This window comes from Eucalyptus grandis, chromosome 3, assembly GCF_016545825.1.
Source record: "Eucalyptus grandis isolate ANBG69807.140 chromosome 3, ASM1654582v1, whole genome shotgun sequence".
Taxonomy (NCBI): domain Eukaryota; kingdom Viridiplantae; phylum Streptophyta; class Magnoliopsida; order Myrtales; family Myrtaceae; genus Eucalyptus; species Eucalyptus grandis.
Window position 1 is genome coordinate 55,820,767 of NC_052614.1, and position 21,591 is coordinate 55,842,357.

At 38.4% G+C, this 21,591-nt stretch overlaps 2 protein-coding genes across 4 annotated transcripts; both read right to left on the reverse strand.

Annotated features, from left to right (window-relative positions):
• Positions 1–2,124: 2,124 nt before the first annotated feature.
• Positions 2,125–6,845, reverse strand: LOC104437854 (probable magnesium transporter NIPA9). Its single transcript, XM_010050904.3, has 9 exons — positions 6,539–6,845; positions 5,942–6,040; positions 5,562–5,691; positions 4,979–5,067; positions 4,273–4,329; positions 4,106–4,164; positions 3,548–3,668; positions 3,086–3,234; positions 2,125–2,633 (listed from the first exon to the last, which is right to left on the reverse strand). The coding sequence occupies exons 1-9, from the start codon at positions 6,647–6,649 to the stop codon at positions 2,414–2,416; spliced, it is 1,035 nt and encodes a 344-aa protein (XP_010049206.2). The 5' UTR covers positions 6,650–6,845; the 3' UTR covers positions 2,125–2,413.
• Positions 6,846–9,088: 2,243 nt separating this feature from the next.
• LOC104437857 lies at positions 9,089–11,647 on the reverse strand. 3 transcript variants are annotated; one of them, XR_005549749.1, is made up of 3 exons: positions 11,009–11,647; positions 10,251–10,563; positions 9,089–9,485 (listed from the first exon to the last, which is right to left on the reverse strand). XR_005549749.1 is itself a non-coding variant. In XM_010050908.3 (2 exons), exons 1-2 carry the CDS (start codon positions 11,356–11,358, stop codon positions 10,542–10,544), a joined length of 372 nt encoding a protein of 123 aa, XP_010049210.1. In that variant the 5' UTR covers positions 11,359–11,647; the 3' UTR covers positions 10,223–10,541. The 3 variants fall into 3 exon arrangements, 1 of the variants encoding a protein (XP_010049210.1); XR_005549750.1 differs by having other exon boundaries at positions 9,089–9,488; XM_010050908.3 differs by lacking the exon at positions 9,089–9,485 and having other exon boundaries at positions 10,223–10,563.
• Between the last annotated feature and the right edge of the window lie 9,944 nt (positions 11,648–21,591).

Sequence of the window (21,591 nt, forward strand, 5' to 3'; positions counted from 1 at the left end):
ATCCGGCGAGGCCGAGCTCGCCCAGCGGCGGGCGAGGCGCGGCCTCGCCGGGCCACCGCCAGGCGAGGCCTCGCCGGGCCACCGCCAGGCGAGGCCGAGGCTCGCCGGCCGCTGGGCGAGCTCGGCCTCGCCGGATCTGGGCGAGATCGAGCTCGCCCAGGCCGGCGCGAGGTCGGCCTCGCCATGGCTGGGCGAGCTCGAGCTCGCCCAGATCCGGCGAGGCCGACCTCGCCCAGCGGCCGGCGAGCCTCGGCCTCGCCGAGCCACCGCCAGGTCGGCGTCGCCTGGCGGTGGCTCGGCGGGCCGAGGCTCGCCGGCCGCTGGGCGAGGTCGGCCTCGCCGGATCTGGGCGAGCTCGAGCTCGCCCAGCCATGGCGAGGCCGACCCTCGCCCAGCTACGGCGAGCCTCGGCCTCGCCGGGGGACGGCGAGCGTCGGCCTCGCCGGGGGCCGGCGAGCCTCGCCGTGGCTGGGCGAGGCCGCCGGCCCTCGTCGGCCGGTCGCCGGCCATGGCCGAGGCCGGCGACCGGCCAAAAGAAAGAAGAACAAAAAAAAAGAAAAAAAAGAAAAAAAAACAAAGTGTTTCTGATTTGTGTTTGAAACAAGAAAACGAAGTTTTTGTGTTTCTTGTTTGTTTTCTTTGTTCCTGGAACAAAGAAAAGAGCGAAAAAAACGAACCAAACGTTTGCATGAAACTTTTGTTAAACAAAAAAAAAAACAGAAATTTCTGTTCCTGGGAACAGAAACAAATTGCAAACATGCAGGCCCTAAATCTCCATGTGTGGCAGGAGGCGACAAAAGAAGATGAAAATTTCTTGAATCATAGGATTCTGATGAAGGAATTCAACCTTATTCAACTTCGTATTCAAATCATCCTGTCGGGAACTGTGCGCCGAGGAAAGGGACAAGAAAAAGGTGAAAATTTTCGAACACTGGGTGCAAATTATGTTGTCGTCCCTCGCGATTAAATAAAAACGGTTTGGATTTTCTACCTGTGTCAGGCGTTGACGTCTTGGGCTCACTGCTCTCCCTGTTGCTTTGTCGCTGTCCCTTGGATGAACGTGATATAATATCGGAAATGGTCCTCACATGCTCAATTGAGATGTTTGAAGAATTCCATCAAATTCGGCATTAATTTCAAGAACCCTAAAAATGCAACTTCATATAGGCTTTTCATAAAATTCAGTTGATGACAACATGTGAGGAGGAGGGTGTCTCGACATCGACTGCACCAGTGAAAAGTGTAAGGAGAGCGTGGAGCAACATTTCAAACCACGAGAAGAAGACAACTACGTTAGGTGGCCTTCGCAAATTCCCATGCCCCACCTGTTGTGTGATGACTCCACTCATAATCAGCAGCACATGCTCAAGTAGTCTTTCCGAGTATCTAATCCCACAGAAGTCTACCATGCTCAAATTCTTAAACCCGAATGTCCGTCACGAAATCTGCAGGGTTTGTCGATTTGGGCAGTCTTGAGAAGTTCGTTGGCACACGCTAGTCGTCGCAGCAATTCTCCGTGCAGAACTACGGAATTTTCGACCTAGATGATGGTACAATAGATGAAAAAGGATACCAACATCAATGATTTTACCTGCTCTCAAATCTGCTGATCGCCAGCCCAAAAAAAAAAAAATCTGCTGATCAAATCCATGGTACAATTACTTAATGACACATCACAGATGCCCTTTTTGGGGACCAACTCCACTTGCATTAAGCCACAGAAGAAAAGGGAGACAGAGACCAGCCAACTCATAAACTGGAGCCCCTTCACACATGCATCTCCGAAAGAGTCAAAATGGCGACTTTATGGCCTTTTCTGAGCATGACATGGATGTATCAGTTAAATGCATGGTCCAGTGTTCATTCAAATCGGCAATACTTGAAACTCTGGGCACTGCATAATATTTTTGGACCTGTGTCCACCCATGAGTTCACCAATGCACATTTCTTCAGCAAAAGGAACTCCTTTGTTAAGAGGAAGCGCCACATCGAGCTAACATATTTGTTGGGCGAGTTGCTAAAGAAAATAACTAACCTCTTTTGTCGGTTCACCATGCGACCAGTGTTAAATATACAGTCTAGGGTGATAGCGATGGGCTATTGCTAGCTAATGTAGCGCAAGAGTTTCAAGATAAACTTCCATATCATTCAACGAAAGAAATCTCCAGAGTCAATATTGTCTGACAAATGTAATTGGAACAGAAAAGTGTGGTACTTCGGAAAAGATGAGGTGAGTTCTCTCAAAAGAAGGAATGAACTCTAATATTTCATGCCCTCCTGAAAATGGATAGGCAACGGACTATTACTGTACACCCTACCCTTCAAAAGAATAAGCGCAAAACAGGTCATGCACAAGAATGTGAGCGAGACTTTATCACACATAAAGTTGAACTGTGCTAACTCCGTATTAGCTTCAAGCCTTCTCTTTAGAAGGTGAAGATATCAGATGGTGCAATGTGGCTGCATGGATGACAGCACTTGGGGTGGTATCTTTGGCATGGACAGATCCTGAGCGTCTCAGGCCAGAATTTCGACCAACTCCACTTGGGACAAGTTGTCGTAATCTCCATGGGAGGAGTCGAACCAGCCGTGCTGAGCTCACAAGCAAAACCACACCTACAATGATGAGCAGCCTGCACAAGGAAATTTACTTAAGGAACATCATCAAGACTGCAATGCATTGGTAACTTCAATGAGCAGTTCAAACCACCCAACTGATAAGTATTGCTAAAGAAAGAAAGCAAACGTGCCACAGACTATCAACTTGGCTCATGGCTGAACTCCCTAAGTTTTACACTCTTCCTAACCATTTGTATGAGGTATCATCTATTCATGCATATGTTACCTCATGTAGCATCTGCATACAAAAATTAAGATCACACTTTTCTTTCTCCCAATAGTTATTTAACTGAATTGAAACTGGCTTTCAGAAAAAGCAAATCCTACAACGTTCACATACTTCAATTTACCATATTGAGGAAAGGAAAGAAATGTGGTGAGCTTACGCAATTTAAACGATCAAGGGTTGAAACACAGACTACATGTACAATGTGTTCTTCTGAAAATCAGAGGTGCCTCCACTTACCATCCAAGCAAAAGTGAAAGTCGTGCCACTGGTGCTGAAGGCAACTTCTCACCCAGTGCCAACATGCCGGCTAACACACCACTCACAATTGATGCCACCGCAGCACATGTAGATACGACAATTGCTCTCCCATGCTTTAAACCACGAGTCTATTGAAAAACACCGTTTCACTCATTCAGACAAGTATAATGAAATTACACCCACTCTATGCAGGTTCACCACAGAGAATGTACAAGCACAGAAAATTCTAAAAAATGACATTCATATTGACCCAATGTCCAATAATAGCATAAAAAAGGGAAAAACTATTCATCTTTGTCATAAAATAAGTACAAAAAATACAGTGTGATTAAGATATTGACTAGACTAACGGCAAATTATACTTCTTGAAAAGCTACAGAATTTAGATCCAATGTCAACACCATATGAAATGACTGCCATATTGACAGGCTGAACACATACCTGGTAGAAAAACCCTGTACCACTGCAAGAAATGCTGATTCCAATGCATATAGGAACTAGCATCTTAGAGAAACCTTGCTCCATGAAAAGAAACCCCATCTTGGATACTACAGAAGCCATCCTGCAACCAGAGGTTCATTTCATGATTTTGTTTTCCAAAACAAAAAAGAAAGAAGAGAAGCAAATTTAAATAATAAGGCACAATTTACTTTCTGAACTTATTTTGCTTTTGAATGGGTTTAAAGTCTGAACTTAATTCTGCTTTTGAACACATTAAAGCTCCATATTGATCTTAAACAGTGCAGCATTCCAATGTCTCATAGTCTTCCAAGATGACCTCATTGACGAGAAGGTGTTAAGTCAATTAAACTCAAATCGATTAGTCTCCAAATCAGTGGTGAGTATATCAACAACATTGACAAGGGAAACTGCAAACCTATGGTAGATTCACTCTTGGCACAATCTCTTGTGCAATAGGTGGATGGCAGATATGAATAAATTGTTAGTGAAGCAAAAGGAACAGAACTCATAAGTGCTGAGGTCAATATAGATCAGTACCCAAACAGAATGCCAGATTCCAAGCCAAATATAATTTCTTCAACAACTTCATATTCCATCTGCTCCACAAGACAGAGTCACGAGAGATGTTGAGCGTCAGATGCCTATATAGCACTCAGTGAAACAGCACACTCATGGATACTTTAATTCGCGTTGACCCATCTTACCATCTCTTGCTCCCTGCGATGTCGTCTAAAAATGCGAAGCCACCCATTAAGCAGTACCTTTTCCAAATAATTCCATTAGGTTTTTAACATTGGAAATTAATCGAAATATAGTTTACAGAAGATGTGTGCCTAATCAGGCAGCCCAAAATAAAAGGCAATTGATGAAGTAATTTGTATCTTTTCAGGAGTGATACTAGTAGATCCAATCAAAAGCATCAACTGAGTCATATTATCCTTTTATTATAAAGGCAAAGAGTAGGGAAAGGTGTCACTACAGAATATTCAGGATATCCTACACACGTCAATTACTAACTTCAGCAGCCAAATAAAGTACATGCTAGATTAGCATACTAACATCCAAACCTCTTCTTTTTTAATCTTATGCTTCAACTGATCTGAGAAGGCCAAGAAGTGCTTTCAAAATGGACAGGGCACATCTATAAAGCGACAATCATAGGTTTGTATGGATCCATGCATTGCACTTACTTCTCTACAGTTTAATGTGTGTGAAAATGCAAAACACGAAAAAGTCTCAATAACAGACATAAGTACCAAACTCCGAAATAATGGACCTGAAGTAATAAATAAGTTCACATATTCGACATCATGTAACATGTAACAAATTTGACACAGCCAAAAATGCCTAAATGTGTAATTATACTGAAAAGACAAGCCAATTAAATGGTGCCTAGGATAGAATACCTACAAACAAGACTGCCACTATGAATGCTAGCCATGGCAAATGGAAAATCGATATTGCAGAAGCCACTTGCTCCTCACCTCCTGCCCCAACTCCTGCAAATAGAAATCCATGTGAAAAGTGCATAGTTGCTAGTCATCAGAGCAAAGAAAAAACAGGCATGTCTTTATTATCTAAAAGAATTTCAATGCTGCTGCAAATTAGTCCAGAATGATGTTGTGAAAACTCACTTTTGGTGGACAAGAAAGAATCAGAGAAGGGCACAAATATAGTTATGTTTCTCTTTCATATCTTTTTCTCTTCTTGATTTGGCAGGGAAAACTGAGAATGGGTTGGAAAACTATGCTCATATCTAGGCAAAGAGCCAGGTGAGCCCTTGGGTGGTGCCACAATGTACTCCTTTTATTTTATTTGGCAAGTTACTACTACTAATATTTTTAACCAAGGATACATACATCCAAAAAATCTATCTATAGAGGCTAAGCATCCCACCACTTTGCAGCAATCTTACCAGTATCAGAGACAAAAACAAATTATGAAATTCTTTCTGATACGTATTATAAAAAGAAAGACAATAAACTCATGTTACCTATGGCACCAATTCCCGCCAATGTGATCCCCATCCAGTCAACTGCATTCATGACTTCCTTCAGATAAAAATGAGAGAACACTGAAAGAATAGCTAGTCCACAACCAGAAACAGGCTGAATAACAGATACCTGTAATCACAATATAGTTAGCAAAATGAGCATATTCAACATTCTCTCACGTGTCTACATGCACACATAGGCACCAGAGCCCAGGCACATCACTGCAGAGATACAAACAAATTTAAGACGTAAAAACAGGACAAAACTTGACTTTAGAGTCGTCGATAGGTAAGTCGCCCCGACTCCAGTATGGACTTAGACCATTACTTGTGTAAGATAGGGACATTCACATGGAATCGTCACACAAGCATGGACTTACTGGAGCCTGAGATAGAGCTATCAACATCAGCAATGCTCCAAATATGTCCATCAGAAACCCAACAGCCCAATCTCTGTTGGAAGCATATGCCCTAATAACCTACAAAAAGGGAACAGATTCAGTCAGCCAACAGCCAATGCTAACAACAACTCAATTTCCTCGTCAAAAAGCCTACCCAAAGTTGCTAATTGCACAGGAAATGCATTCCATAACTAAAAGATCGACTACGGCATGGCAATACAATACTCTTAACTTCTTTAACTTCCAGGGAAATCATGGAAGTGGATTAAAATGTAGAAATACCAACCCCATCGAGCATCCCAATGAGAAAAAGCAATACTTTAGCATAACAATTCAACAGGGCCGCGATTTCCTCAAATCCCAATAGAAACAACAAACAAACATCGAACCTCGACAACCCATTTGCTAGAATTCACATATGGATACGCCAATAACTGCCATCCTAACAGCCAACCCAGTTTTCCTCGCGCGATACGCAATGCAATCGAACCCAAACACAATCTTTACCAACAACACGATCGACCCAAGAAGCCCCCGAATGGAGAAAGGCGAGGGACGAAGACACGAGGGGCCGACCTTGAGCTTGAAGGAGAGAGGGGGCAAGATGACGGTGCCCTTCTTCTGAAGAACCTTGCCGATGTTGTTGCCCGCGGTGGCCACCAACGTCAGACAGATCGACTCCCACATCTCTCTCTCTCTCTCTCTGTCTTTCTCCTCCGTCTCTCTATCTCTCTCGAAAAGAAATGCGACCCAGAAGCGGGGAGAAGGAGGAGAAGGGAGATGGATTTGCAAGATCTGTGCTTTCGTGATTTGGATTCGGTAATATACCGTTCGAAGGTTCTGATGTTTCACGTTACCTCCACACTTTCTCTCTCCTTTTCTCTCGATTTTATATACGGTGTCAGCTGATCTGATGCACAGCGAAGGCGCCTTAAAATGGTACGGCCAATTTCAGTTTTACCCAAGAAAGGGAAAGAAAAAAGAGATAATTTTCTTTTTAAAATTTTTTTGATCGGGTCCTTTTACTATGAATTTTGTTCATCTGCAATCTGCTTGTGTATTAGCAAGAGTATTTGATCATTTCAATCGATTTTAACCATCATTATGATGCACTCGAAGTTTTCGTTTAGGAAAGATTTCTTATGTTAAAAATGATGATCAGATCTTGTAATTATGGGCATTTGATTATAATTTAATTTGAACTTCTTGAAACTTTTCAATGTACTAAAAATTACGGGGAAAATTTCAAATGAGGATGTGAAGTATTCTCATTTTTTCAAGTAAAGGCTTGAAGTAGATGCAATTACACATAAAAGCTCAAGGTGACCTTATTTTTTAAAATAAGAATCTGAAGTGAATTTTGTTTCAAATAATAATTTAAAAAGTAGCTATGTCAATTTCAAATAAGGATTTAACTTTCCAATTGGTCAAGAGTATTTTCATCTTTTACCTTTTTTGATTTATTTTCTTTTTTTTTCTTTTTTCGGCTATCCATTTCCTCTTTGCTGATGGTTGGTAGCTGATCATCAGCGATACTCAAAAAGGGTTGGGCAAGAGTCAACCCTCCCAAGTCTAGGTGAGGCATTTCACCTACAACAGGTGAGAGCTTGGGCAAGGCGATCCTTGCTGACGCTTATCGGAAAGAAAAGAAAAGAAAAGAGAGAAGATAAAAAAAAAAATTAATTTAAAGTGTCTTTTGACCAAAATGCCCTTGATCAGTTGGAATATTTAATTGGTCGGCGATTGACAAGGTCGGACCCTTATTTAACATTGTTATAGTTACTTAAGGCATTTATTTGAAATTAACATAACCACTTTAGATACTAATTTGACATAAGGTCCACTTTAAACTTTTATTTGAGAAAATGATGGCACTTTATACCCTTATTTAAAATTTTCCCAAGATTATACACCTAAGATGATATAACCCATTTACATATTTCCTTGAAAACTGTAAACAAATTTTCTATATTTAAATCGAAAGGAAAGTCATGCATAGAAGTAATAGATGTTGCTTTCGACCAAACATCACTAAATGCCAACCCTCTCTTCCTATGTAAAGCCTTAATGATCTAACTGATCACCTTATTAAGTGGATAACAATTGACAACTAAATTCCCATAAATTTCCTATAATTTGCTTTAATTCATATGTAAGTTTCACCTCAAATTGAATAGTTACAGGAGAAAATTCCAAATTAGGACATGAAGTGTTATCTTTTTCTTAAATAAATGTCTAAAATGGATATTGTTTCAAATAAAAGTTCAAAGTGTTCTCATTATTTCAAATAAGATCTGAAGTTATCATATCAATATCAAGGAATAGCTTGTAATCATTGTTTAGTAAGAACAATGTCATCTTTTTTTTTTTTCATTTTTTCTTCTTTTTTCTGTTTTTTCTTTCCAAAAAAACAAACTGAAAAAAAAAATTAAAAAGAGCACACATGGTAGGGATGGCTCCCTCCCGCTTTTTTTTTTTTCTTTTCATTTAAAATTTTTAATATAATTTATTTAAATGTGAATTTAAATTATGTTTGGAAGAAAATATCTCTCATTAGTTGGAATTTTTTGTCGATCGATGAGTCGGTGTTGCTAAGCTATTATTTCAAATAGCCATAATCACTTTAAATCATTCTTTGAGACTAATTGGCCACACGCAAGGCCGGGGTTCGAATCCCCAACTCGTCACAATGTGTGACTTAAGTGGGGTGCTGTGGGTGGTGGGTCCCCGTGCTAGTGCCCTCCCGGGTTTACGTCGCGCACCGACTGCCATGGCGGTTCCTGAGTATTAGAAAAAAAAAATATATATATATGGTCACTTTATGTTCTTATTTGAAACAATGTTCACTTTAAGCCATTATTTGAAAAAAAAAATGAGGACACTTTGAGTTTTTATTTAGAATTTCTCCTAGTGTGTGTATATATATATGTGGTAGAGAAACCCCAATCAAATGAGATATTTTGGTCATCTTCCTCAAATGCCAAGTTGCTAACACATCTTAAAGGATTGGTTTCAATCTATTCTTTCTAGTGTGAGCCTCGAATATTAGTTAATTTTTGAGATGCTAGACCATTAAATGATTTATTTACGAATTTTATGGTAGTGGTCAAATAATTACATGACCTATGAAAACAAAATTGGTGACATGACCTCCATTTATTTTGAGCAGAAGAGTTCCTTAACCTAAATCACATCAAACGACTGCTAATTTAAATAGGTCTCAAAGGAGAAAAACTAAAGTATTTGGCCATCCTGTTGAAAAGGTTGCTTGCAATTTGAATCCCATGTATGGCATGGCAAGCATTGAAGCAGAAGCCATTGCTGGAATCGCTTACCGCGCTGCTACACCAATCAGTAGAGCCACAAGCACAATGTTATGGTCCAAGAAGTTGGAGATGTCGAAGAATGAGATGAAATCGATATGCATATCCCGCCTTTGCTTATTAGAACAGTTGCCGACATTCAACATGTTGATCTTGGCAAAGATTTTGCTAATGGCTATTGCTAGGCTGAACCCGTGTTCCTGCTTAAGAAACTCAGCTGCGTCATTGGAAAAGTGACGGTCGAATGTTGACCAACTGTATTTGAAACATGCTGATAGATTGCGAGAAGGTTATGGGGGATATCTAGTGATCCAGGTTAACCAAAAGAGTACTGGTACAGAAAAAAAGGCAAGGGTTCATGGACAACAGCAGAGTATCGTGGAATGATGCAATTGAGAGTCGACCTATGTTAATTCTGAGAATTGGTAATTGACTGTTCCAATTTCAGATAGTAATGGAATGTCTCAGGCATGGACTGTTCCATTCTTGAGCCTTCAGGGTTATCTGGGCAATGTTTCGACAGGTAGACATTAACCCCCCATGTTAACTTCTTCACACTTCACAGTCTCACTGAGCAAACACATTTCAACAACAATATCAAGCATAGATCAAGATAACACTCTTTGCTGGTAGATTTCTATGGCAAAAGTGACAAGGAATTTAAAGCGCATGAATGGTGCACAAACTGGTGTATCAGATTGTTTGACGGCCTCCTTTCAATAGAAGATAGCAAGATATAAGGAGGCATAGAATAATTCTGGGTTTGCGATGAATCTAGTCAAGCAACTGAGTCAATCGATGATGGTGTCAATAAAGAAAGATTAAACCTGGCCATATGGAGCACTCAGAACTTACTACATCAAGCCGTGACAGTTCAAAAGGCACATGAGATTCAAGTCAATTTCACCAATGGGAGAAAAGACTGAATAAGTACACTGGAATAAGAGCGGAATGTGATAATTTACCAGTATACACTAGACTTGATGACAATGTTTTCAGGAGGGTACCCAGTTATAGCTAACTCTCCGACAAGACAGGCCTTGCTTATGATGAATCCACCTGAACTTAATCGATAGTGAACATCAGATAATTCAAGAAAAACAAAAGAATTCGTCCTTGAGTTGCTGCAGGAAAGATCACTTTGACAGTCCTTTGACAGAGAAGGTTGTGTTCATGGACATCAATAGGCAATATCCGTGATCAATCATGAAGAAGTACACCAATTCACAATGAAGGATGTCACAGCAGTTGTTAAACTACTTCAACGAGAATGAGAACCTGAACAGGAAAATGGAGAACAGATGAGGGACTTCCTAACCACGATTCCACAGTGCAAGTCTAGCAAGAAACCAAAGACATCACCTAGTCGTAATAACTCATTCTGCAGAAACTACAGGTTGAATCAAAAGGGGAGAATGAGATTGCTTATACCGAGTCAACTGAAACAAGACACGCCAATAGATTTTAGGCCCTGGGAGAAGATTGTAAACGATTTGATTAACAACTACCCGTGCCACTAATTTACAATTCATGCCAATTTTCCAATCAATACACCGTAGACTCATGATTACATCCTTCCAGAGTGAAAGAGACCTCCTTTTGGAAAATCAAAGACTCATCATAAACATATTACAAAGAACCAAATTTGCAGACCAAAAAAGGACTCGACAAAACCCCCCAACATCAAATTTCTCACCACCAACCATAAAACACCCGTGTGTACCTATCCTTGAGCCACCTGAAGCTCTTCCTGAAAGACCCTTTCACCTTGCCTTCAACTGCATACATCTTGTAGCTAGCCACCCTCTTCTTCCTCTGTAACTCAGGGTCGCTGAAGCTCCATGACTTTGAGGTTGACCCGGATGTGCTCTTCCCTTTCTTCAACTTCAAATCCCTGTTGAAGTTGCTGTTGCTGTAAGCGCCCCACACGTCTGTCTGTGCATATGATGCGCTGTAGCACCTGAGGTCGCTGTGTGATTGTGGCGGCGGCGGTCCATAGTATGGCTGCAACTGCATCATATTGGGTCCTCCATAGGACTTTGATCTGTTGTGATTGTAGTTGTAATCAGCCATGGATTACAAGACTGCAGCCCTGGTCGGGGTGGGAGATGAGTGATGGGTGTTGGGTCTTGAGTCTTTGGTTGTTTCTTGAAAAATTCAGAGTTTGAGAAGGAAAAGGGAAGAGAGGGAGAGGCACAGGGAGGCGATGAGGATGATTCCGTGATAGAAGAAAATGTGGTGTCCAACCAAGATATTGACTTTCTGAGTATGGCAAGGCTGCCATAGGTTTGGATTTTTCCTCCAGAAAAAAAGATGACATTCTTGGAGGTCCCCTGGGAGACTTTGGAGATGGCTTGTTGAATTATTGATTATCTGTACATGCTGACCATTCCTGCCGATCACCAGTCTGTTTCTTGTTTTTGACTAAGTCATAGGAGGCATCTGGAATATACTATCTTGTTCAATTGCAGTCGTTTAAGCAAATGAAAGAAGTGTGGAAAGAGAAACTTCTCTGATTGGTGACAGATACTCGGATGGCTTTCACGGGGGGATATTTTATGCGGTCAATAATAGAGAGGAAGGGTGTAAAGTTGGGGTTACAACTCTTATGTTCTTCTGTAGATTCATTTATCTGAACCTATCTAGCAAACTATATCAAATATATATGTATATATACACACATAGGTGCGTACATACATATATGCCTGTGTGTATATCATGCTTTCTTTTATTGCAGTTTCGATATTTTCTTGATACGGCGTGCATAATATTTCCGCATGTTCAAACTAATAATCAAGCGGTCGGTAGCATCGGTTTAGTAAAAAATGATGAAATTCACAATCTTTTCTATCTGCTTTGGATGAATAGCTGTCATGAGCAGACTTTCCTCTACGTATCTTGAAGGGTTTGATACGTAAGTGTATATTTCGCAATATTTAAACAAAAAAGATTGTCATTTAATAAATTGCTTATTGAAAATGCTATAGATGACAGAATGGGCGGTGTTTTTTAAAAGACACATTATATTCTGTCATCAAGCTAAGCCTAGATGACAGAACACAAGCTTCACCAAAGGGGGACAAGTCTATATGTTTAACTAAGGAGAGATAATGCATTAGCTAAAGGGACGACAGCTACAAATGCACCTCAATCAAAACTAATCTCTTGTACACATAGTGCTTCATAATTATTTAACTGCGTACTGTACACTACCTACCCACGTAATTATTAATTCGAATTTAGATGAAGACAAGTCATAATATCTTCCCCATGACTTTATAGGAATAGTTCCGATACAAACTTTTATATTTTCCCTTGACGAATTGAGCCAATCTCATTTCAGTTCAATTAATTGAGAGTCGGCGATTCTCACTTTCAGTCAATTACGTCTTCTGATGAATCTTATCGTCGAGAAAAAATTTCCGTGTTGTGACACGGGCAAAGCATAGTTCTCCAACCTTGACTGACGTGGAATTTAGGCGTTGGGATCACGGACGTAAGCTTTAAAAAATAAAATCGACTACGGTTCTTGACTCATTCTCAAAGGTTGCTTTCATGAAAAATGGAAGAAAGCATGGTACGAGCAGAATGGGTACAAAGAACTCCTTGCGTATAATTGGGCCCAAGGACAAACCCCGGACGCTTGCACTATTGGCCCAATATCATCAAGCCCAAGATATTGTGGGCCTCAAGGCCCATGTTAACGTGCGTTACCGAACTGCCAGAGGTTTCCTTCTCCCTTCTTCGTGGATTGCGTGCTGGGTGTAATAACAAAATCACTCTAAGTCTTGGTCAAAGCGAAAGAAAAAGTCCGGAAATCTTCTTCGTTTCCTCTTATCCTGTTTTATCCAAGTCTTTATCATGACGACCAAACACAACCTGAAAGGAGAAAAGCAAGCGTTCATGTTACTATTAACAAGTCCCTCACAATATTGATCATTTGAAATGAAATGTAGTCAGATTTTGCGAGCCTTGATCGATTTTGAACTCAGCTTTGCCCTTCGGCCTTTCCTTTAATGGGAAGACTTGAACCTGAGGTTGTGGATCTCTGAATCTATTGCCCGGAGGGAATTGGGACAATTGGAAAGAATCCAGAAAATGCGCCCCTCGGAAAAATTGTCCCTATTGGCTCTTTTTCTTGTAGTGACGGGTTCTCCATATTTCTAAACTTCAATTTATCTCTTGATTTGTAACTAATGTGATATTATGGAAGACTAGAAGAGACTGTGGTCGTGATTAGAAACGAAATGCAACGGGCGCTCATTATGGGAGTGTTACATGTATTTTTTTTGACAAATTGGGGTCGTCAGAAACTCAATGGTTTTAAATATTAAGGTCCAACAGAGGATAATCGATAGTTAAAGTATCAAATTTGACTTCAAATCAAAAGTGAATAGATTATGATATGCCATGAAACCTCAAGGGCTCTGTAGAATTCTAACTACTAAAGTAGATCAGGAACAAATAGGGGAATTATATGAAAGTTTATTGAATCAGAACGGATGACGTATATTCTTGGACGCCATACTCATTTGATGACTAAAATTGAACATAAACTTCTTCATAGATACAATTAAAGTATGCAGAGAAAGTAAAAGGCTTACGAAGGATGACTGGAAAGAACAAAGACAGGTGTTAGAACCAGGAAATGTAATCTAATTCAAAGTTCAAAATTCAAGCTTTAGGCAATATCTAATCTAAATTGATCCATTATGAATGACCTTCCTGTCTTCAGAATATAATGCCTTGTTTGCTATCAAATGCCTTGATTGATGCTATGTGTTGATTGGTAGTTGTGTATTGTATGTGCTTGTTTATGGTTTGACTGGCCCTATATCTTTTACGAGCCATTTTGTTACATGCCCTAAGCTTCCCTTGCAAGAGTCTCTAACTACCTTGACTTGTGTGCTACTTAAGGATGATTTGTTAACTTTTCTTAATTCCTTAGCTGTGATTATCCCTCGATGGATTTTCCTTAACTCAATCTCAACTTCTATGTGTGCTTCAAGTCAATCAATCATAACTCCGTGTTATGTACTTCACCAAAAATCTACCTATTGAATACTCATGATCGATGAGCTCATCATGCATTCCATCTATGGGCCTTATGGGTCAATCATATGATTTAGCTTTCATGATTGATGAGCTTATGTGGCATTCCATCAATTGGGCCATAGGGCCAAAAAAGTATTCCTCATAGTCTAGTTTTGGACCATTAACTTCTTTATATATAAATCTAGATTTTGAGCCCCGAGCAACCGGGGAAGAAAATCCTTTAAATAAGGAAACTTTTCCTCATAGAGAATTCCATAAGCCAACTTTGTATGAGATTTGACTATCAATTAACAAACACTAGATGGAATAGAAATTCTTAACAAATTCCAACAAGAGCCAAAAGTGTGACAATAATTTACATGGAATGGTTTATTTAAGTACTTGACTAAGTGGGGGTGAATAATGATACTTCTTGTTTATACACATACATTGATGCCCTTCTTTTAAATTTTCATCTATCATGTCATGCACTCAATTTGTTTATGAATGTGGGCTTATTCATGAACGTATTTTGTATTTTATTGGGTTTTATTTTCCTTGGCCACTGAATTTTATGTGTTCTTCTGCCAACATCTTTGGATCTCTCCATACATGCCCCCATTCCTTCACCACAGTCCGAAATACTACCGAAAGCATTTTGTCTACTGCGAATGCATCTCTCGGACCAAAAAGACAAAGGAGCCACAAGACAAAAATTCAATCAATACCCTTGAATATCTCAAAAATATGAAAATGACCATTCCAATCAAATTGGCAAGACACGGTTTCTTTTCAGTCAGATAACGAATGGTTAGGGTTAAGCCGACAAGAGACTCATCCCCACGATTCCACGTGGACACTAACTGTACAAAGGTCACGCCATCATCAAGAAAGGCCCATTCTCGGCAAGTTGCCGAAAGTGAGAGGAGAAAGAAGAGGATAGAGTGAGAGAAAAAGATGCCAGTCATGCCACGATCCGCACACCGGAGGTTACTCTAAGGTTAAAGGTGTTGCAATGGCCGAAGCAAAGATCAGATGCTGATCTCTATCAATCATTTCAATTTCTTGGTGACGCAAGAGTGTGCGTGTTGCTGCTCCTTTGTGAACAAAACAATTCTAGTGACGGTAAGCAAGCATAAGATCTATTTAGAATAAGAAAAGTCCCATTGTGATTGAGGCCATGCAAGGTCTTCCATATCGTTCCTCCACTACGAAAAGAGAAACCCTAAATCTTCTTTTATATGAATCACATGCTTGTATCACATCCACTTTCCTAAAAGGAAAGTTGCTTTTGTGCATCTTAATGAGGATTTGCAATTAATGCCAATTATTAATTTAAAACATGTTTATGCGAGCAATATTTATTAAATGACACAAACGCATATTGAGGATCAGTAATCACTTTAACCACAATATGATATAAAAAGCTGACGAATAATATACTTTCTCGTCACTTACCATTATCAAAAGAATATATTAGTTCAAATGAATTCCAAAAACCGATAGGGACTTGTTTCGTACTCGTTAACGATGTGTAAGTGACCACCTATATCTGGTTAGATGGAAAATGGTTGAGATTATCATTACTATCATTAGATATAATCATAATATTTCACTTTAAAGATAAAAATGTTGAACCTGACGGGCGCTTATGAAAGTGTGGAGGGTAATTGCAGTAAATTTCAAGAGAGAAAATGATGTAATAAAAACAACTCTCATTATTTGCATTTTCTCTGGGAAAAGAATAATAGAAGTGCTACAGTTTTCGCACAACACTCATTTTAGTATCAAAACCTTTTGACGGATCACTTCAGTGCTACATCAAAGAAAAATGACCACTTTAGTGCCTTTCAACCACAAAATCCAGCAAGAAAAAAACATGGCATGCCTTTTTTAATTAAATAGGACCAGCAGATTCTTCGTCATTGATGGGCTATCACTTCAACCCGAACTCAAAACGGAAGATTTGAGCTTGAGTTCAAGACATTGGCAAAACGCCCCTGATCTTAATATAGGTATGGCGTGGGGAGGCTCTTCACCGAAATTGAAGTAAAAGATGAGAAGAAAGAGGTGAAAACTTTGCACAACATGAAAATTTTTGCCCTAATCTCACTCGATCATCTTTGTTACTCAATTTAAAAATTTTGTATCTTACCGAAACGAATTTGAGCTACTTGTCCTAGTCATGCTCTTCATTGCGAGATTCAGCTCTTAATTTTGCCCCAAATTATGTAGTCCAAATTAGGATTAGAAGAAGAGTGGAAATGTCTTGATTTGTCTGAATTAGGGTTTAAATTTGGGGGAGTAATCATTTAAGGCTACTAATGCTAACTCAGAGCTCTGATGAGCCAAGTTGATCCGAAAAAATGATAAAATATATTGGCACATCATATTTCAGCCTTCCAAATCGGAGATGACACTTATACGATTGTTTTTTTATAATTAAAGTGGCACTAAAGTAATATGACGAAATTTATGACATTTTTATTGTTTTTCCCCATTTTCTCTTAATCATTAGATTTACCGTACTAAAGATGGCTGATTGCATGATGACGATGGAAGAAAGGATGCAATTCGTTGCAATAAACCCTAGTGTGAGTGGTTGAGCTCCTTAATTCTTAACTTTACGATTTAAGCATCAAATCCTGAGGACAAAACAGATGCTCAGGTTGTGTGGGGAATTTAGGAAAGACAAAACGTCCGACGAAAGCCACGCGTTGGTGGTGATTGGTAGGAACAAGAAGTCAAAGATTCTTATGCCTCAACTTTCACGATTAAGTTAATTGTCTAATTATCAGAAAGCATCTATACTTTAAGCAGCTTTAGTTAGCGCCACATTATATACGTTTGCTTGAACTAAGTGTTCATGTACGTGCATTACTTCCACTGGAACCTTCTCCCTTTGCTTCAGAAGGTGGGGACGGGTCAACATTAGAGATGATTTGATTAATCGATTGATGCTTCCAACATATCCAATAGCTTTGTTCTGTTCCTTCGGAAAAGGGGGAAAAATCCAAATTTTTTATGGTGCATCTTCCTTGTAATAGCCATTCAAAGGAAGGGGGGACATTCTGTTGAGAAAAGCTTGTGATTCCCAGAGTGCTAAAGATGGGTCTCTTTCCATTTTGGTACCCCATTATTTGATTCCATTTACATTACTTGTGGCCTATGTTTGGGGGCTCAAGTAAAGCCTACTTCTGAAAACAGGTTTTGATATTCCCCTTCAAAAAAAAAAAAAATAAAAAATAATTTTACAAAAAGGTGTTTATATATGTTTCTAAGGATAGAGATATTCCATATCAAAGTAGAAGTGAAATTTAAAATGCTTAAATAAATATAACCAACCATTGAAAACAAGGCAAGACCAAAACTTCTACATTTGTATTTAAATTTGAGGAGATTACCTTATATTTATGATTTTCTTTTTACATAGGACTTAGGGGCCACTGTCAGCACCCCTCAATCCATCATGACCATCAGCATGGGAGATTTTGCAAGACTACCACCAAATGCTTTAAAAGTTTAAGACTAAAGTGTAGAAATATACAATAGGTGAAATAAATTGAATTTGACATGCAGAACAAAATAAAATTTTGTGGGATTATCAAATTTTCAAAAAATTTAAGCTACCGGATGAATATTTATTTTAAATACTTTAACACTATATTGAGCAAATCTACTAGCTACGAAGCATTGACACTTTCTGAGGGCTTTCGTGTCGTGTCGGATACTCCGATATGTGTTTGGCATTTTTCGACACTCTTTGACACTTAGTCAATAGGTATCAAAAAAATTGATACTTGTTCAACTCTTCCGACACTCCCCGCATGCGAGTTGAGAATTTTGATAGAGTCAAGAATTCTAATATTCGAGTTCGTAATTCCGACATGTAATTTTGACATGCACGGGGTCAATTTTAAAAATTTTCAATTAATGAAGGGTCAAAATGTAAATAAATAAGAAAAATAATAAATAATAGAAATAATAAAGGGAAAAGAAGAAAAACCTAATAATCTCTTCTTTTTTGACTCTTACTTCCCATGAAACACAATTCACCCCCAATTTTTTTCTTTTCTCTTTCAATACACTTTGACATGCAAGTCTAGAATGTAGATTACTTGATTTTTTTTCCCTCCGAGTTTTATGGACTATTGGAGTGAAATTAAAACAATGAATGATAGTAACAAATTTTGTATTAATATTTTTAAGGTAAATTCATTCTAGGCTCTTTTTTATTATTTATTTATTTGTGAATTTGAATCAAATTATTTGATTAAAATAATCATAAGAATTTTAATTTATCATGTATATATAAAAATATACATTTAATATACAGCGTGTCGGAATTCTCTATTTTTTGAGAAACGATGTGTTGACGTGTCGTGTCATGTCGCATATCAATGTTGGTGCTACTTAGTTTATTAGCTAGGGTTTGAGTAATTTATGTTATAACCTTTGTGGAGTTTAAATTGCTAACACGATTGTTGACTACCTAATGCAACCCTTGCGTTCTCCTTTTATTCGAGTTTCTAAAAACCCAAGTGGAGTGACTTTATACATACATATATATATTACTTAATTTTCCTAAATAGTCTTTTAAACTTGCATGCTTGGTTTTGGAAGCTTTCATTCTTTCTGCATGGGCTAGTCTTTCTCTTTTTTATTGTTAAATTATGTCTTGAGTTTGAATTTTTACAAAACTCAATTTGTTGGATAAATTTGGTTAAATATCCAAAGTGTGATCGCACAAATTAATCCAATTTATATATTTCTTGTGCGGAGATTTATGGATAATGGAGGATTTGTTATTTTGTTTGGTGCTCTATGCCATCTTATTTGGAAGTACATGAATGACATACTCTTCAGAGATCACAAAGTGGCGGTTGCAGCTATTAAGAATCACCTCATCAGAGTGGTGAAAGATAAGGCCTTAACATTTAGAAATGTTGAAGATAATCCTAGAAACAGAAGGCTCCAACATGACTGGGGATAGATCTTTGTATTTTTTCTCCTACTCATGCCGTTCCCTAGTATTCCTTCGAGTTCTTTTTGGACGGCTTGAGGATGGATTGTGGTCTTTTGTTTGGCTATCTCGCTGGGTTGGTCGCTCGTCATCTCCGACAGAGGTGCTTGACTTGGCGGTCTTCTTTTCCTTCTTTCCTACCTTGTTGTTCGTTGGTTTAGTTGAGTTTTGGAGTCCTTTTGGCCCTACATGGTCTTCTCCTTAGCCTATTGTTTAGGCTTCTCCTTGCTTTAGCCCACTCTTGCGGTTCCTTTTACATCCGGCACCCTTTCACTCGCCTTGACTTATTGTCGTGCTGAATGCAAGTTTTGGGGCGCCGAATCTTATGTAAATGTTGGCTAAAAGCTCTATAGATTATTTTTTTTTAACAAAAAAAAAATCTCAAGATTTAGTCAACAAGATTTATTTCTTCTTTTATCTAAGTTTGACCGGTTGACCAAGAAGTGGACGCCTCTCTTTATTTGTGAATACAAAAGTCGGATAAGAAACACAAATAAGAGAGAGCTCTTCCAAAAGCTGCGCAGTGTGGACTCCAAAGGGTTTCTTGAAGAAACTCCGCACGAGAACACAACGTAAAGAAGCCGCAAGCGCGTGCAGAGGTGCTCTTGATTTGTGGGTCGTTCGAGTAAAGCTTTTACTCGGACTTGAAGTGTAGTGATTTTGTGCCGTGAGTTTTACATCTAAATTAAGTTGTTTATCTATAATCACTTTGGGTTTAAATTTAAATTTAGGTGTAGGAAATACTTGAACATGTAAGTAATTGTAAATTTTGATTTTCCAATTATAGTGGATTATTGCTGGCCCTCTTCATGAATGTAGGTGTTGATACTCTGATCGAATTACGTAAATTTCTAATGTTCTTATTATTTCTCATTTATTTCTTTAGATATTTGCGTTGACGTAAATTGCAAGATCCTGTCGTTTTCGCGTATTTTATTTCGACAATTATAATTAGTAAAAGAGAGAGTAAAATAAAGGGGTAGAATTAATCATGATCTTATTTGCCTCTATAGCTAATAGATGTATCAGGTTGTATAACATCCTTCAAAATGGTCACGACGAGTGGTGGAAATTCACCGTTTGATGCGGTACATGTGCAAGCATCTATACTTTAAGCAGCTTTAGTTAGCGCCGCATTATATACGTTTGCTTGGACTAGGTGTTCATGTTCCATTGGAACCTTCTCCCTTTGCTTTAGAAAAGGTGGGGACACGTCAACATTAGGGATGATTTGATTAATTCATTGATGCTCTCAACATATCTAATACCTTTGTTCTGTTCCTTAAGAAAAGAGGAAAAAATCCAAATTCTTATGTTGCATCTTTCTTGTAATAGCTATTCAAAGGAAGGAGGGACATTCTGTTGAGAAAAGCTTGTGATTCCCAGAGTGCTAAAGTTGGGTCTCTTTCCATTTTGGTACCCCATTATATGATTCCATGTACATTGCTTGCGCACTATGTTTGGGGGCTTAAGTAAAACCTGCTTCTGAAAAAGAGGTTTTGGTTTTCCCCTTCCCGAAAATAATAATAATAATAATAATAATAATAATAATAATAATAATAATAATAATAATAATAATAATAATAATAATAATAATAATAATAATAATAATAATAATAATAATAATAATGATGATGATCATGATAACAATAAATTATTTTTAGGCGTTTCATAGCATTCAGATTTATTTTACAAAAAATGGTTTATGTATATGTTTCTAAAAATAGAGATGTTCCATATCAAAGTAGAATTGAAATTTAACATGCTTAAATAAATATAACTCATTGCTGAAAATAAGGTGTGGCCAAAACTTCTAAATTTTTATTTATACAAATATTGAGAAGATTACCTAATATTTATGATTTTCTTCTCACCTAGGGGATAGGGGCCACTGCTCGCATGCCTTGGTCCATCATGTTTAAAAGTCTAAGACAAAAGTGTAAAAATATATAATAGGTGAAACGAATAGGATTTGAATACATATGTGAAGTTTAGGTTACTAAACTGATTGTCGACTACCTAATGCAACCCTTGCGTTCTCCTTTTATTCAAGCTTCTAAAAACCCAAGTAGAGTGACTTAATATATACATACATAAAATATTACTTAATCTTCCTAAATTGTCTTTTAAACTTGTATGCTTGGTTTTGGAAACTTTCACTCTTTTTGCATGAGCAGCTCTTTCTCTTTATTATAATTAGTAGGGGTGAGCAGTTCTAGGTTATGTAGGTTTCACCTAAAATTTGGAAC

Bases quoted from the DNA above. Each gene is read 5' to 3' on its own strand.
- LOC104437854 (XM_010050904.3), bottom strand. From the start codon at position 6,649: ATGTGGGAGTCGATCTGTCTGACGTTGGTGGCCACCGCGGGCAACAAC. The intron at 5,692-5,941 runs GTAAGTCCATGC...TTGTGATTACAG, and splicing joins TAGCTCTATCTCAGGCTCCA to GTATCTGTTATTCAGCCTGT. The intron at 4,330-4,978 runs GTAGGTATTCTA...TATTTGGAAAAG, and splicing joins TCATAGTGGCAGTCTTGTTT to GTACTGCTTAATGGGTGGCT.
- LOC104437857 (XM_010050908.3), bottom strand. From the start codon at position 11,358: ATGGCTGATTACAACTACAATCACAACAGATCAAAGTCCTATGGAGGA. The intron at 10,564-11,008 runs GTACACACGGGT...TTTCCTGTTCAG, and splicing joins TTCAGGTGGCTCAAGGATAG to GTTCTCATTCTCGTTGAAGT.